A 12,500-nucleotide genomic window follows, 5' to 3' on the forward strand; every position below is an offset into this window, starting at 1 on the left:
GGATAATGACATCTGCCAAATGCTGTAAATGCCAATAGAAAATTGGCCTAAAAGTAATAGCGAGAGGAGAAAAATAGAATATAGACCCAAGTCTATAATCAGTTAAGGTTAGCACTAGTGTGTCTTCTTATGTATAACTCAGGAACACAAATAGGATATAAAGGTCTTTCTAAACGTACCGGATTTTAATGAGTACTAAATTTCTTGCTTAAACGCTGACATGAACATCTTACAGATATATCCGATCATATGCAGAATCTTTTTTTCTTTTCATACTTGTGGTCTCTGAAGATGTCCCTGAGGAAGTGCCGGTCAATGGTGGGAAAGAGAGCAAAGAGCTGTTTCTCCTTTACTACGGCTGCTCCGTCTTTCTTGTCCAGATCCCAGCGACTTAATCTGGACTACACACGGAAACCATAGACAAGCCAAGATGGTGTTTATGTGAAATGCTGTCTATATTTTAGAATAGCATGTGTTTCAAATGAAATTCTTCTACCTTCTCTAAACTGTCCTGCAAAACCTGCTCTTCAAGCATGATGCCCCTGAGGGAAACTGGGGGACGGGACACATTCCAGTGGTCCATGAAAGGAAAACCTTCCTGGAAAGCTGATTGGTTGCCGAGCGACGAATACCCGTCTGCGCCAAACAGAAAGTGAGCGTCCGAGTCCCTCAACCCAGCAGTGGCTGACTGTGACTCACCCCAGTGTACAGAACCTATGTGAGGGCAGAATAAAAAAAACTAGAGACAATTCCACAGAAGTATGAGACTTTCTCAAGTACTTATTTAGACTTACTCTCCTGTAGAAGATGATATGAGAGAGCTGCTTGTCTGTGCTTTTCCTACAACAGAACCAGATTCCATTTAGATAAGATTCCATTCATGAAACCTTGGTTTATTTGAATGTTCTGTGACTCAGTGCTTGTGCCAAAGAACAGCTTTTATATGGAATAGATCGACTGCTGTACAAGTTACCTGGATAGTTTCTTTCCATTTCTGATGCAGGAGTTTGGCTACGTTTAGGTCCATCAGCACTGAGCAGTTTTCTGAGGAAAACTCACCTAGCGTCATGTATAACAGACAACAAACAGTTAAACGTGCCGCTTTGTGTAATTACTTGACATATATTGTGAGTGACAAAAAGTAACAGCAAATAAAATTGTCTTAGTAAGGTATCGATTCACCACTAAAACAGCTTCAGTGCACCTTGGGACTGATTCTACAAGCCTCTGGAATCAAATATACAAATACATTGTTTGGATCGAACAGATTCTTAAAAAAAACAAACAAACAAACAAACAAACAAACAAACAAACAGATAAAAATAAGAAAAGCGTAATTAATTTCCGCTCATTCATGTTTAAAAAGCTTGTTAGAAGGAATGAGAGAGTATCTGGTTTAGAGGTATGCATGGGGAATGGAAAGGTTTTTACTGGCAGGATAAAGAAAGACCAGGGAACGCCATAGTCTGGCGATAAGGGTACTGATTTGTTGATATTTTAGGAAAGGGAACAATGTGTTCAGGTTAGGCCACACCCACTTCAGGATTAATTCCAAATACACTCACTCTCACTCATTCATCTTCTACCGCTTATCCGAACTACCTCGGGTCACGGGGAGCCTGTGCCTATCTCAGGCGTCATCGGGCATCAAGGCAGGATACACCCTGGACGGAGTGCCAACCCATCGCAGGGCACACACACACACACACACATTCACTCACGCAATCACACACTACGGACAATTTTCCAGAGATGCCAATCAACCTACCATGCATGTCTTTGGACCGGGGGAGGAAACCGGAGTACCCGGAGGAAACCCCCGAGGCACGGGGAGAACATGCAAACTCCACACACACAAGGTGGAGGCGGGAATCGAACCCCGACCCTGGAGGTGTGAGGCGAACGTGCTAACCACTAAGCCACCAGGCCCCCCCCCTTAGACATAATTACAAAAAAATCTAGTGGAACTTCATCATATGCAACAAGACAATGACCGAAAATACTGTAAGCTGCAGTACCAGCCTGGGAAAGCATCACAAAAGATGGATAGTTTGGTGTTGCCAGACGGTTGCAGACCTGATGCAGTTATTGCAGGGAATGGACATGCAAACACACATTTGCAAGTGTTATTTACTCACTAAGTACGTGTGGTCTTGTACACTTGAGTCTCAAGTGTTTTTTAATACATCTAGACGTAAAATCAGTAAATAAAAGCTGCTCTATCGGCTCATACTCATCTTTTGATCTCAAAGCGAAACGCCCTGTGTATATAGCAAAAAATACAATGTCTATCACAGTTTGTTTCAATTTCACACAAGCAAAATCCCCCCAAATAGGATCTGGATCATTCTAATTTAAAGTACTGATAGTATGGCTAATTACCTGGGGAGATCCCTACAGGACCAAACAGCTCAGTGAGCTGCAGGGCAAGTTCTGTGGTTAGTTTTAGCTCTAGGGTCTGAATGTCCATTGGACCGTTTTTCCTCTGCCCTCTTCCCTCTTTTTCTTTTTCCTTTCTTTGTTCCTCCTTCTTGCACTCCATCTCTTCTAGTAGCGACAATGTTTTTACTTCTTTTGTCTCTTTGTCTTCTTCTATCTCATCCTGAAGTCCTCCATCAAGATACTTCTCAATTACCTCACCTTCTGGGACTTTACTTTCTAACGCTGTGTGTAAAGAATCTTTTAGCGCTTTATTCTCTCCAGCAGGTTCGTTTGCATGCTGCCTTTGATCTGGCTCTTCAAGTTTAATGCCCTGGTCATTAATGTCCTCAGGTTCGACGCTCATAATCGAGTTGGTGTTATTTGGTACTATAATAGCAGGGTTTTCACAGCAATTACTGAAAGTCTCTTCTGTTACTGTGTCTTTTGTGCAGATTATTTTTGGCTCCCTTGTCCCCTGATGATCACAAGATTCTTCCACAGAAACCTGAACTAAACCGCATCCTTCCGCATATTGGTCGTCATCCCTACAAAGATGTTCCCCTGAATCAAGCAGCAAGTTGGTGGTCCACTCTATATCCCGGTAACACTTTTCATACAAGTCCTCCAGAGTCTCCTTGGGAACATGTTTAAAATGGCATCTAAGTATTTCCAGGCTGTTCTGTTTGAAGGGTAATTCTTTCAAGTCGTTCTCCTCTACCTGTGAGCCTTTCTCATGACACACACGGTATGGTATCACCTTCATTTCAGATGATTTCTGGTCATTTAATTTTGGAAGAAAACGCACAGGGTTTCCCTCCAAAATAACTATTCCGCTGGTAGAGCTGTCTGGCTCTGGCTCAGATTGTTTTTGCTGGTTAATTCGCCAAAGGAGGGCAAAGTCCTGAGGTTCTGTTTGGGAAAAGGCACTTGGGCACGTTGTGAAAATCATTTCTGATGAAGGACTCAGATCTGACTGCTGCAGTGACGTGATTAGAGACCCAGTATGAGGACAAGATGAAGGGGTTTGATGCATGAATGTAAGGGCCAACTTGCAGGATTTTCCAGCCCTCCGACTGTGAACTTTCCTTCTCTCCTGGCTAGATTCAGAACTATACTCCACTTCACCTCCTGAGCTTAGGGACAGATTCGCATTACTGTTTGTTTTATCTTTATGCTCTGAACCTGTCTCCAGACCCGTTACTCCATTTGCTGGAGTATCTACATCCGCACAAGCCTCTTTTGTTCCCCTTTTGGAAGACTCATCCTGACTGGTCTCAAGCTCTTTGATGGGGCTTGGGCTATGAGTGTTACCATTTCCTGGATCGTTGGATATTTCAGACTTCCGATCAAGGACACACTCAGGGAGTACTGGCTGGTCCTCGCTTGCTAAGACTGAATGATTCCTGTCACCACCTAACGGTAGAAAGTCCTGAGTTGTTTCTTGGGTGATTTGGTAATTATCTCCTTGAAGAATATCTAGAAGCTTCTGGAACTCTGTCTTATTTGGGGTTTCAGAATTAAAATGTTTTAAAAATGTATCGTCAGGTTTAGTTACATCATCTTCAAAGTTTGCCGTTTCCTCATTTGGGTTTTTCGCTTTATGAGATGTTGACTTTCGCCCTCGTTGTTCAAGGCTTTCAGAGGGCCAATCTCCCACAAATATGAGCTTTTCTGTATTCAAACTAACAGCATCCACAGTGTAATCATCCACAGAATCATCCTGACTTGCTTTATTTACAGAATCACTCATGTCCAGAGTGCTAGCATCTCCATCTTCAGTTCTGGTTTGCTGTCTCACTCTCTTCACCCGCTGGCCAATCGACTCCGCAAACAACACAGGCTCTTCCGAGTTCCGTGCCGTACAGGCATCCAGTTCATAGTCAGCGCCACCTAGATGCTCAGGCTGTTGTACTTCAATTTGTTCTGCAACATCTTCCTGAGAGGACATGTATTCCTCGGAGTCATGTGATCCAATGTTGCTTTTTGGTGAACCTGTGTTTCCTGAAGTATAACCAGATTTACAGCCAACTGATGAAACATCAGGCAGAGAGGAGGAGAGATAGCTACCAGGTTTAACAAACCCAGGGTCACCCACTAAGTCAGGACGGTTTACTGAAGGATGCCTGTAAGACATAATCAAGAGAAAAAATGCAGTCAGGTAGTTGTACATAATGGCAGCAATGTTCATGATTTAGTCTCTTCATAGAAAACATTGATTTGAAAGTTGATCTAACTAGGTATGCATGACCGTGTAAAAATGCTATGACACCAATACACGATAATTTGAATTTACGGAAAACCTTGTAGTCATAAGCAATCAAAGCGAAGTTATAAAGATCCTAGGAACCTAACTGTGACATCACCAGAAGCTGGCATCTACACACTGTTAATGGTCCGTCACCATTTGGACCGAGACTCTAGTATATTTTAGAGGAATATCAGTGCCGTGCATCATGGGTAAAGCCTGTGAGGTCACAGGAGAAGAGTATTTTTGATTATTAATGCACAAATCTGTTCATTGTGATAAACTTAGGGTATAGGTGTGTTCAAAAATTCCCCAATCGCCCATTTATTAATTTATTATTAAGTAAATAATCGTTATTTACTTCCTTCCGTCTCATAACGGTAAACAAACTCACTCTGTTTGACACACGTCCACACCATAGATGGCTGTGGGTTTGGGCTGTGAAGCCATTATATTCTGGACAGATACAAAACGATCTTGGTTCTCCAGCATGCGTCGAATCTTTTCCTTCGTTACTCCGTGTTTAGTGCGTCTACAAAAAGAGATGAAGAGTTTGACAGGATACTTTAAAAGCTCCACGATCATTCCTTTGGCTCTGTTACTTCGCTAGTAAAAACATTCTGAAATAAACTTTAAGCAACATACAGCAGTATGTTAAATAGGCATGTAGCAATGGTCGCCTAACTATACTTTCTTCTTGTGAACATTAACCAGTAGACATGCAGATTAGCTCGATTTGTTCGTTCGGACTCGTTTTGTAGAAGAAGGCTTTGCGGCAATCTATTGAACTTTGACCTCAGATAGTTCCAAGACATATTTTCAATCAGGTGGACATGGTAGCTTCGTGGTTAGCACGCTTGGCTCACACCTCCAGGGTTGGGGGCTCGGTTCCTGCCTCTAACATGCCTGTGAAATTTTCCTTGTCTAGGCACAAAGACATGAGTAGGTTGATTGGCATCTCTAATAGTGTGCCAGCACACACGATTGTGCCCTGCATTAGATTGGCATCCTGTCCATGGGGTCTCTGCTTTGTGTGCTGACTCTCCTGAATGGTGTAGAACAGTGGTCCCCCAACCCCCGGGCCGCGGACCAGTACCGGTCCGTGGATCAAATGGTACCGGGCAGGCCAATAAACATTAAATTATTTCCATTTTATTTACTGTGGTGTATTTCTCTCGGGTTTTTTGCGACTTTCCATGGACGAGAGGTTAACCGGGAGCTGAGAGACGTCACCTAAAGCCGCACCAATACCGCGCATGTGCAAAATATCGGGGCGGTTTTAGGTGACGTCTGGAGCTGAGCGGCTGCAAGCGGCAGTGGCGTTGTATCTTTGGTGGAGAGAAAGTGTGTATCGCTCTTCTCTCTGTTCACCGGTACTTTCTCATGTTTAACAGTGCTTGGTGTACGTGTATATTGTGTTTGCTCAAATTTAACCCACAAATTAGCAAAAATGAGTACGAAACTGACGTCGTTAGAAAGTTAGAAACTCTGCCGGTGTTCTGGATTAAAGTCATGGCGGAATACCCTGAGATTGTCACCACAGCACTTAAATCCCTATTGCCATTTCTGACACCCTATCTGTGTGAAGCGGGGTTTTCTGCAGTGACAGCAACCAAAACAAAACAACGGAATAATCTGGACATAAGCAACACACTTCGCTTGTCATTGTCTCCTATTACCCCAGATGGAACCGTCTCGTTGCAAAGAAACAAGCTCAGGGTTCTCATTGATTTAGCGTTGTAGTGAGTTAAAATGTTAAATCACTTTATATTCATTTTTTGGTGTAACTATTTTATTTTGAAGGTTTGAATGAAGTGTTTAAATACAATTAAATTTAAATTATTAAAACAATCTAAAATATAAACAATCAACACACAGGCCGCGGGAAAATTATCAAACGTTCACCGGTCCGCGGCGATAAAAAGGTTGGGGACCACTGGTGTAGAAGATAAACAAATTTATGCTTTCCAATGCTTCTGCTTGGAAAAAGTTTGGATGTCCAGAGAGTCTATTTTTAACTCCCAAACCATTCTGTGTAAACTCTAGAGACTGCCGTGTATGAACTCGGAGAAGTTCAGCAGTTTCCAAAATACTCAAACCAGCTCATCACTAACACATTTTCTTCATTCTGATGTCCGAGCTCAATTTTGCACAAAGCTCTTTACCTATTCGCATGATTTTTACACTATAGTGATAACTGCTTGAATGTGTAAGTGTACTCACTCACTCACTCACTCATCTTCTACCGCTTATCCGAACTACCTCGGGTCACGGGGAGCCTGCGCCTATCTCAGGCGTCATCGGGCATCAAGGCAGGATACACCCTGGACGGAGTGCCAACCCATCGCAGGGCACACACACACACACACACTCTCATTCACTCACACAATCACACACTACGGACAATTTTTCCAGAGATGCCAATCAACCTACCATGCATGTCTTTGGACCGGGGGAGGAAACCGGAGTACCCGGAGGAAACCCCCGAGGCACGGGGAGAACATGCAAACTCCACACACACAACACTGGAGGTGTGAAGCGAACGTGCTAACCACTAAGCCACCGTGCCCCCCTGTGTAAGTGTACACTTTCCTAAAATAAAGTAGACAGGTAGAAAGGTGAGCGTGTATATAATGACTCAACTGTCCCAGGTTCTGTAATTTTTGTCTGGTTACTGTATATTTGACTGTTTATTATGTATTATGTGCTTTGATTTAATTTTGTTCTGTGTTTGCTTCTACTATACTTCTCCAGCTCTCTGGGTTTGGTTTTCCACCAGGTGTTGGGTTCGCGGAACAGCACTCTGTATTTGTGCTTCTGTGCCTAAAAAAAAAAAAAAAAAAAAAAAAGACAAGCAAAACTTTGGTCAAAAAGTGGTACATTCCCAAATTTTGGGGTTACAACAGGAGTGCTGTGACATTTTGTACAAATGCTTACTAAATGATTCGCTGCAGAAAAGTAATGCGATGGTGAAAAGTAATGCGAGGAGATGGCTTGTTGATCGGAAGGTCAGGGTTCAAGCCACAGCACTAACAAGCCGCCACTGTTGGGCAATAGAGCAAAGCCCTTAAAACTCCCTGTTCAACGGGTGCAGTATTATAGCTGCCCCTGAACTCCGACCCCAACCTCCTCAGTTGGGATATATATATGAAAAAAAATGTTTATCGATCCTTTTACCGAACACGGTCTATGTTTTTACAGGTTAACGTGAGAAGGCTGTTCTATCACAAAGCAAGGGGTAAACGTCACCTTGTAGTGATAAAACCTATCATGGATATTACGTGCTCACTCGATGCTCACTTTCTCTAAGCTTTATAGGCAGTTTCACTTTATAACCAGTGAAAGTTTAGCCACTTTAACGCTGTTAAACTCTAGAGAACTGATTCTGTTTTATTATATACACCTAAGAGTCTCAAGAGTAACATGTTCAAACGACTTTTTCTAATATGCGGTTTATTCTTATTGCATAGATCAATAGTATGTCCAGGATCACAGGAATTACATTCTGCCATATAAGAGCACGTCCTGCAGCTCAAACGTGTTCTAAACACATTATTTTGTAAATTGTATACAGCAAAATGACTCTTATTTGTGTTTTTGTTAAAGGCTTACCAATGCAACATAGGGCTTCATCTCCCAGCACTGTAAATTGGTGTTGTCTATAATTATAGGGGTAAGACCTTTCTCAAAAGCTTCTTTTGCTGAAAATAAAAGTGAAAATTAAGGTTTAACGAATAATAGTGTTTGACACCAGATAATGCTGTGACTTAAATGTGATGTGCTAATACTAAATAAAACGATTTAAAAAAAAAATCCAGGATTCAAAGCAAGAGTAGACATTCAGAACCACATGAATTCCAGTATTGTTAACATTTAAATGATAGCTGAATTTTTTGTATTTTATAATCGATCAGTTCATATTCCTTTTTTGAGGTCAAGTACAAGGCCCCGTTCACACTGCAGGTAAAAGTGGCCCAAATCTGATTTTTTTTGGGGTCAAGTGACCAGGTCAGACTTCTTCAGGAGTCGTGTGAACACTCAAATCTAGCCCAGATCTGATTTTTTCAATTCAGACTCAGACCACTTCCATATGTGGTCCTGATTCAGACCCAAATCTGATTTTTTCCAATGTGGCCGCAGTGTGAACAACCGAGGCGGATTTGATGCGACTTTTACGTCGATCTACATCAACATTCGTCACAATTATGCGCCGGCGAGTACGCACACAAACGTGACTACGCCTACAAAATGGATCAAATAATCAAAAGTTGCCCTCGACATCCGAAGATTTTCAAAACACTGCGTCTCTGTGCTGCCATTACACAAACATTTAGAAAGAAAAGTGAAAATGCTTACTTCCTCCATAACCTCGCCAACTTTAGCGCAACGGCGTGCTGCGTGTGACGTCATTGTTATTGTTCGTTTGCGCATGCGGGTCAGTTCGAAACAGCAAACAGTTCACACTGGTATCTGATATAGGCCACGTTTTAAAAGGTAATGTGAACAGCCAAACAAAAAAAAAAAATCAGATCTGAGCAAAATATCTGAATTGAGCATTAAGACTTGCAGTGTGAACGTGGCCCAAGTGTCTCGAATTGTATGGGAAAACCACAGGATTAAACTTGCCGTTCCAATACTTTTGGAGGGGACCTTGTACATGTACCGCACACCTTCCACAACAAATATAAGAATGTTGGGAGTTTAATCATGTCAAATGTCATGGTTGTTGGTACCAGATACCACAATCCCATTTACTTCCAGTATCCATGTCATAATCAAAGATGCATCACACTATTTCCTCCATTCCGCAACATGATTTGTTGATTAGATGATTGTCCACACACACATACACACAATGGAACTTCAAGGGCGGTTCTTATGTTTTTGCTCTAAACTGAAGTTATTTGAATTTGAGTTAAAATGATGAATGTGATATTTATTTTTTTTCCTTGAAGAAAGAAACCACTGGTGTAACCAAAGAAATCAACACTAACAACCTCCACAGTGCAGAAGTGAAGGCATGCCATGACAAGCCAAGGTTTGAAGAAGACATATAGCAACCATACCACAAGATGCAAACCACTCTTCAGCAGTAAGAAACAGAAGGTTAGATTGAAATTTCAAAGAAGTACAGCAATGAGCCACAAAATCTCTAGAACCAAGATGGAAAAGCCAAAAAGTATGGAAGGGGAAAGGTTCTGCTCGAAGCACTTTGCAGTTCGGGCGGCCCGCCTAAGCTGGGAAACCTTACCGCCTTAACTAGGTCGTCCAAAACTATCGCGGACGCGCTTCACACCGCGAGCGGGCACACGGCCGAATTTGAGAGAAAGACGTGGTCCGTCACTGTCTGGAGGATAACCAGCCAGTTGATAAAACGCGTGTCCGTGAGAACTGTAAGTGGACTTATGTTTTAGGTTTATTTAAGCCTGTTATTGTATTAGTCTATAGTTCTTGCAAACTTAAAGTTAGCTGGTGATTTTGTTGTTTGAGTTCTTCACCTGCTACTGTAGCTAGGTTGCACGTGCCTGTTTTTAATCATTTTTAAACGTAGTACAGAGTCTGTGGTCTATCTCACAAAGAAGCCCCGCCCCTTGGCCCCGCCCCCCGCCCAACCCTACCGCCTTAACTAACAGATTTTCTGCGGGAAACCCTGCTCATGATCCAAAAAGCTCATCCATCCATGGAGGTGGTGGAGTCATTGCTTGGTCTTGCATGGCTGCATCTGGAACAAACTCACTCATCTTTATTGATTCTGTAACACGTGATAAGTGCAGCAGCAACAAACAACAACTACAGGGAATAAGAGCTACACTTCTATGATTTCATATTCTTCTTTTGATCGTAATCCCAAAGAACTTAAGCGTGTAGGGGAATCGGTCTTTTCGTTCCGATACTTTTGGAGGAAACTGTATATAGAGCCCTGATGACCACATTCTCTATTTCTAATACATCATATAATCTTGTCTCCAATCTACTCCAAACCTTAATTTACTGACACTTTGAACAGTACTTTTTTTTGAGACACCTTGGTATAAAAAGCTGCTTAAAAAGGTGCCCTTCCACACAAAACCGTTTTTACTTGTATTTTTTGATATGTGTTAGGTCCATACGTGTTTGTGTTGTGTCGTGAATGTGAAAACGAACTGCTACCTCCCCGGTCAGTTCTAGCCACTTAAAAGAAATAAGGGGAGAAATCAGGTCAGTTAGAAAAGCTGGTCAGTCTGACGTCAGAGTGACCGAGCTCATTACTATTCATGAGCTCTCCCTCTTGAGACCGCGCCCCCAGAATATGTGTAGCTCAGTGAGTTTCCTATACAGCAAGGATGGCTGAACGTCAACGGGCTTGTGAAGAAGCCATTCTGCCGCAATTCAAGGTGATTGTAAACAAATTTCCTCTAGCCTAGGCTACTTATTGCGCTGGGTGAATGAATAGTCATGCTCTCATATCCTAGCGGTTAGCCAATCGGAGCCAAGCAGCATAGCTCATTTGAATATTCATGAGAAATGGCACAAGTCGAGCGGAGTCTTCCTGCAGGCTTTCTATACCACACTAGAATGGCGTGAAACAAGGTAACCAAGGCATTTATTTCCACAAAAAAATGTTACAGAGTCCATGGTGAACTTCAGACATTACCACAAAAGTAATGAAATACGTGTGGCAGGGCACCTTTAATCCTTATTTATTTGCTTTAGCCGACCTGTTTTCCTGTTGATTCCTTCCTCTTGTTAGACAACCTGTCTTGTGTCTTGCTCATCCATCTTTTCATTAGTATGTGTGCTGCCGTAGCAAGCTCATCCATCTTTTTATAAATGTACTCCTTTTTAAATTCTGTGCTTTTTTAAATTATGTTAACTTGTTTTTTTTTTTTTACTTTTAATCAATGCACTTAAAGTTTCTTAAATATTGGATCATTCTTCTGGTGTAAAAAATGTTCTGCCTTTTATATTATATATATATATATATAATAAAAATGTAAATTAAGAATACAAATGCAAGGCAATTCTTACCTCTCTTATGGTTCCATGCATGGGCATTTCCAAGTAAATGCGGCTTGAAATGGTAAACTCCGTCCTGGGTGAAGTACTCGTCAGTACTTAAGACTACTCCACCAGGGTTTTGCTCCAACATTGCACTGCAGAGGTCAAGAAAGACCACCGCATTTGGTTTCACACTCTCACACACACACAGTGGGATTTTTTTGAGTAGTTTGAAACCACATTTCTGTTATTGGTTTAATGGAGTAAAGTTTAAAACAGGTTTGTTTAAGTCTGTGGCAAGTCTTGTGAAAGACAGACTAATCCCGTCTGCTGTTCAGAGCAGCGTCTAGGTCTCATTTTAATCTATTTTGTTCAACCTGTTATTATAGGTGTAGTGCTTCTGCATTTTGGAGTACCGGGTTTTTCCAAGTCGTTAGGAGGAAGTTGCACTGAAGTGTATACAAAAAGAGTAACCTTAATAATTCCAATATTTTCCACCAGTGATACAAACAACCTCCATGACTCGCAGGTACAAACAAGAGCTCTGTAGAAGTAGCAGCATGTATATGACTGCAATAATTCTGTTTTTGACATTTATCTGGTTATTTTTTTCTGGCAGTGGTCATGTAAATTGTAAAGAAAGAGTAAATTTGACTAATATACATACACTCACCGGCCACTTTATTAGGTACACCTGTCCAACTGCTTGTTAATGCAAATTTCTAATCAGCCAATCACATGGCAGCGACTCAATGCATTTAGGCATGTAGACATGGTCAAGACGATCTGCTGCAGTTCAAACCGAGCGTCAGAATGGAGAAGAAAGGTGATTTAAGTGGCCTTGAACGTGGCATGG

At 41.8% G+C, this 12,500-nt stretch overlaps 1 protein-coding gene across 3 annotated transcripts in view; it reads right to left on the reverse strand.

The window, feature by feature from the left end:
- Positions 1 to 12,500, reverse strand: part of n4bp2 (NEDD4 binding protein 2) — a 22,218-nt gene that overhangs the window by 2,999 nt on the left and 6,719 nt on the right. For 2 of the 3 annotated variants that reach the window (XM_060864466.1, XM_060864465.1), the window contains exons 3-11: positions 11,675 to 11,799; positions 8,279 to 8,367; positions 7,413 to 7,489; positions 5,061 to 5,198; positions 2,383 to 4,544; positions 974 to 1,059; positions 795 to 840; positions 497 to 714; positions 277 to 401 (exon numbers count right to left, since the gene is read on the reverse strand). In XM_060864466.1, coding sequence (XP_060720449.1) covers positions 277 to 401; positions 497 to 714; positions 795 to 840; positions 974 to 1,059; positions 2,383 to 4,544; positions 5,061 to 5,198; positions 7,413 to 7,489; positions 8,279 to 8,367; positions 11,675 to 11,799 — 3,066 coding nt within the window. The remainder of the gene's footprint in view (positions 1 to 276; positions 402 to 496; positions 715 to 794; positions 841 to 973; positions 1,060 to 2,382; positions 4,545 to 5,060; positions 5,199 to 7,412; positions 7,490 to 8,278; positions 8,368 to 11,674; positions 11,800 to 12,500) is intronic. The other variant, XM_060864467.1, reaches the window with a different exon arrangement.

The sequence above is a fragment of the Tachysurus vachellii genome, chromosome 2 (assembly GCF_030014155.1).
Source record: "Tachysurus vachellii isolate PV-2020 chromosome 2, HZAU_Pvac_v1, whole genome shotgun sequence".
NCBI classification, from domain to species: Eukaryota; Metazoa; Chordata; class Actinopteri; order Siluriformes; family Bagridae; genus Tachysurus; species Tachysurus vachellii.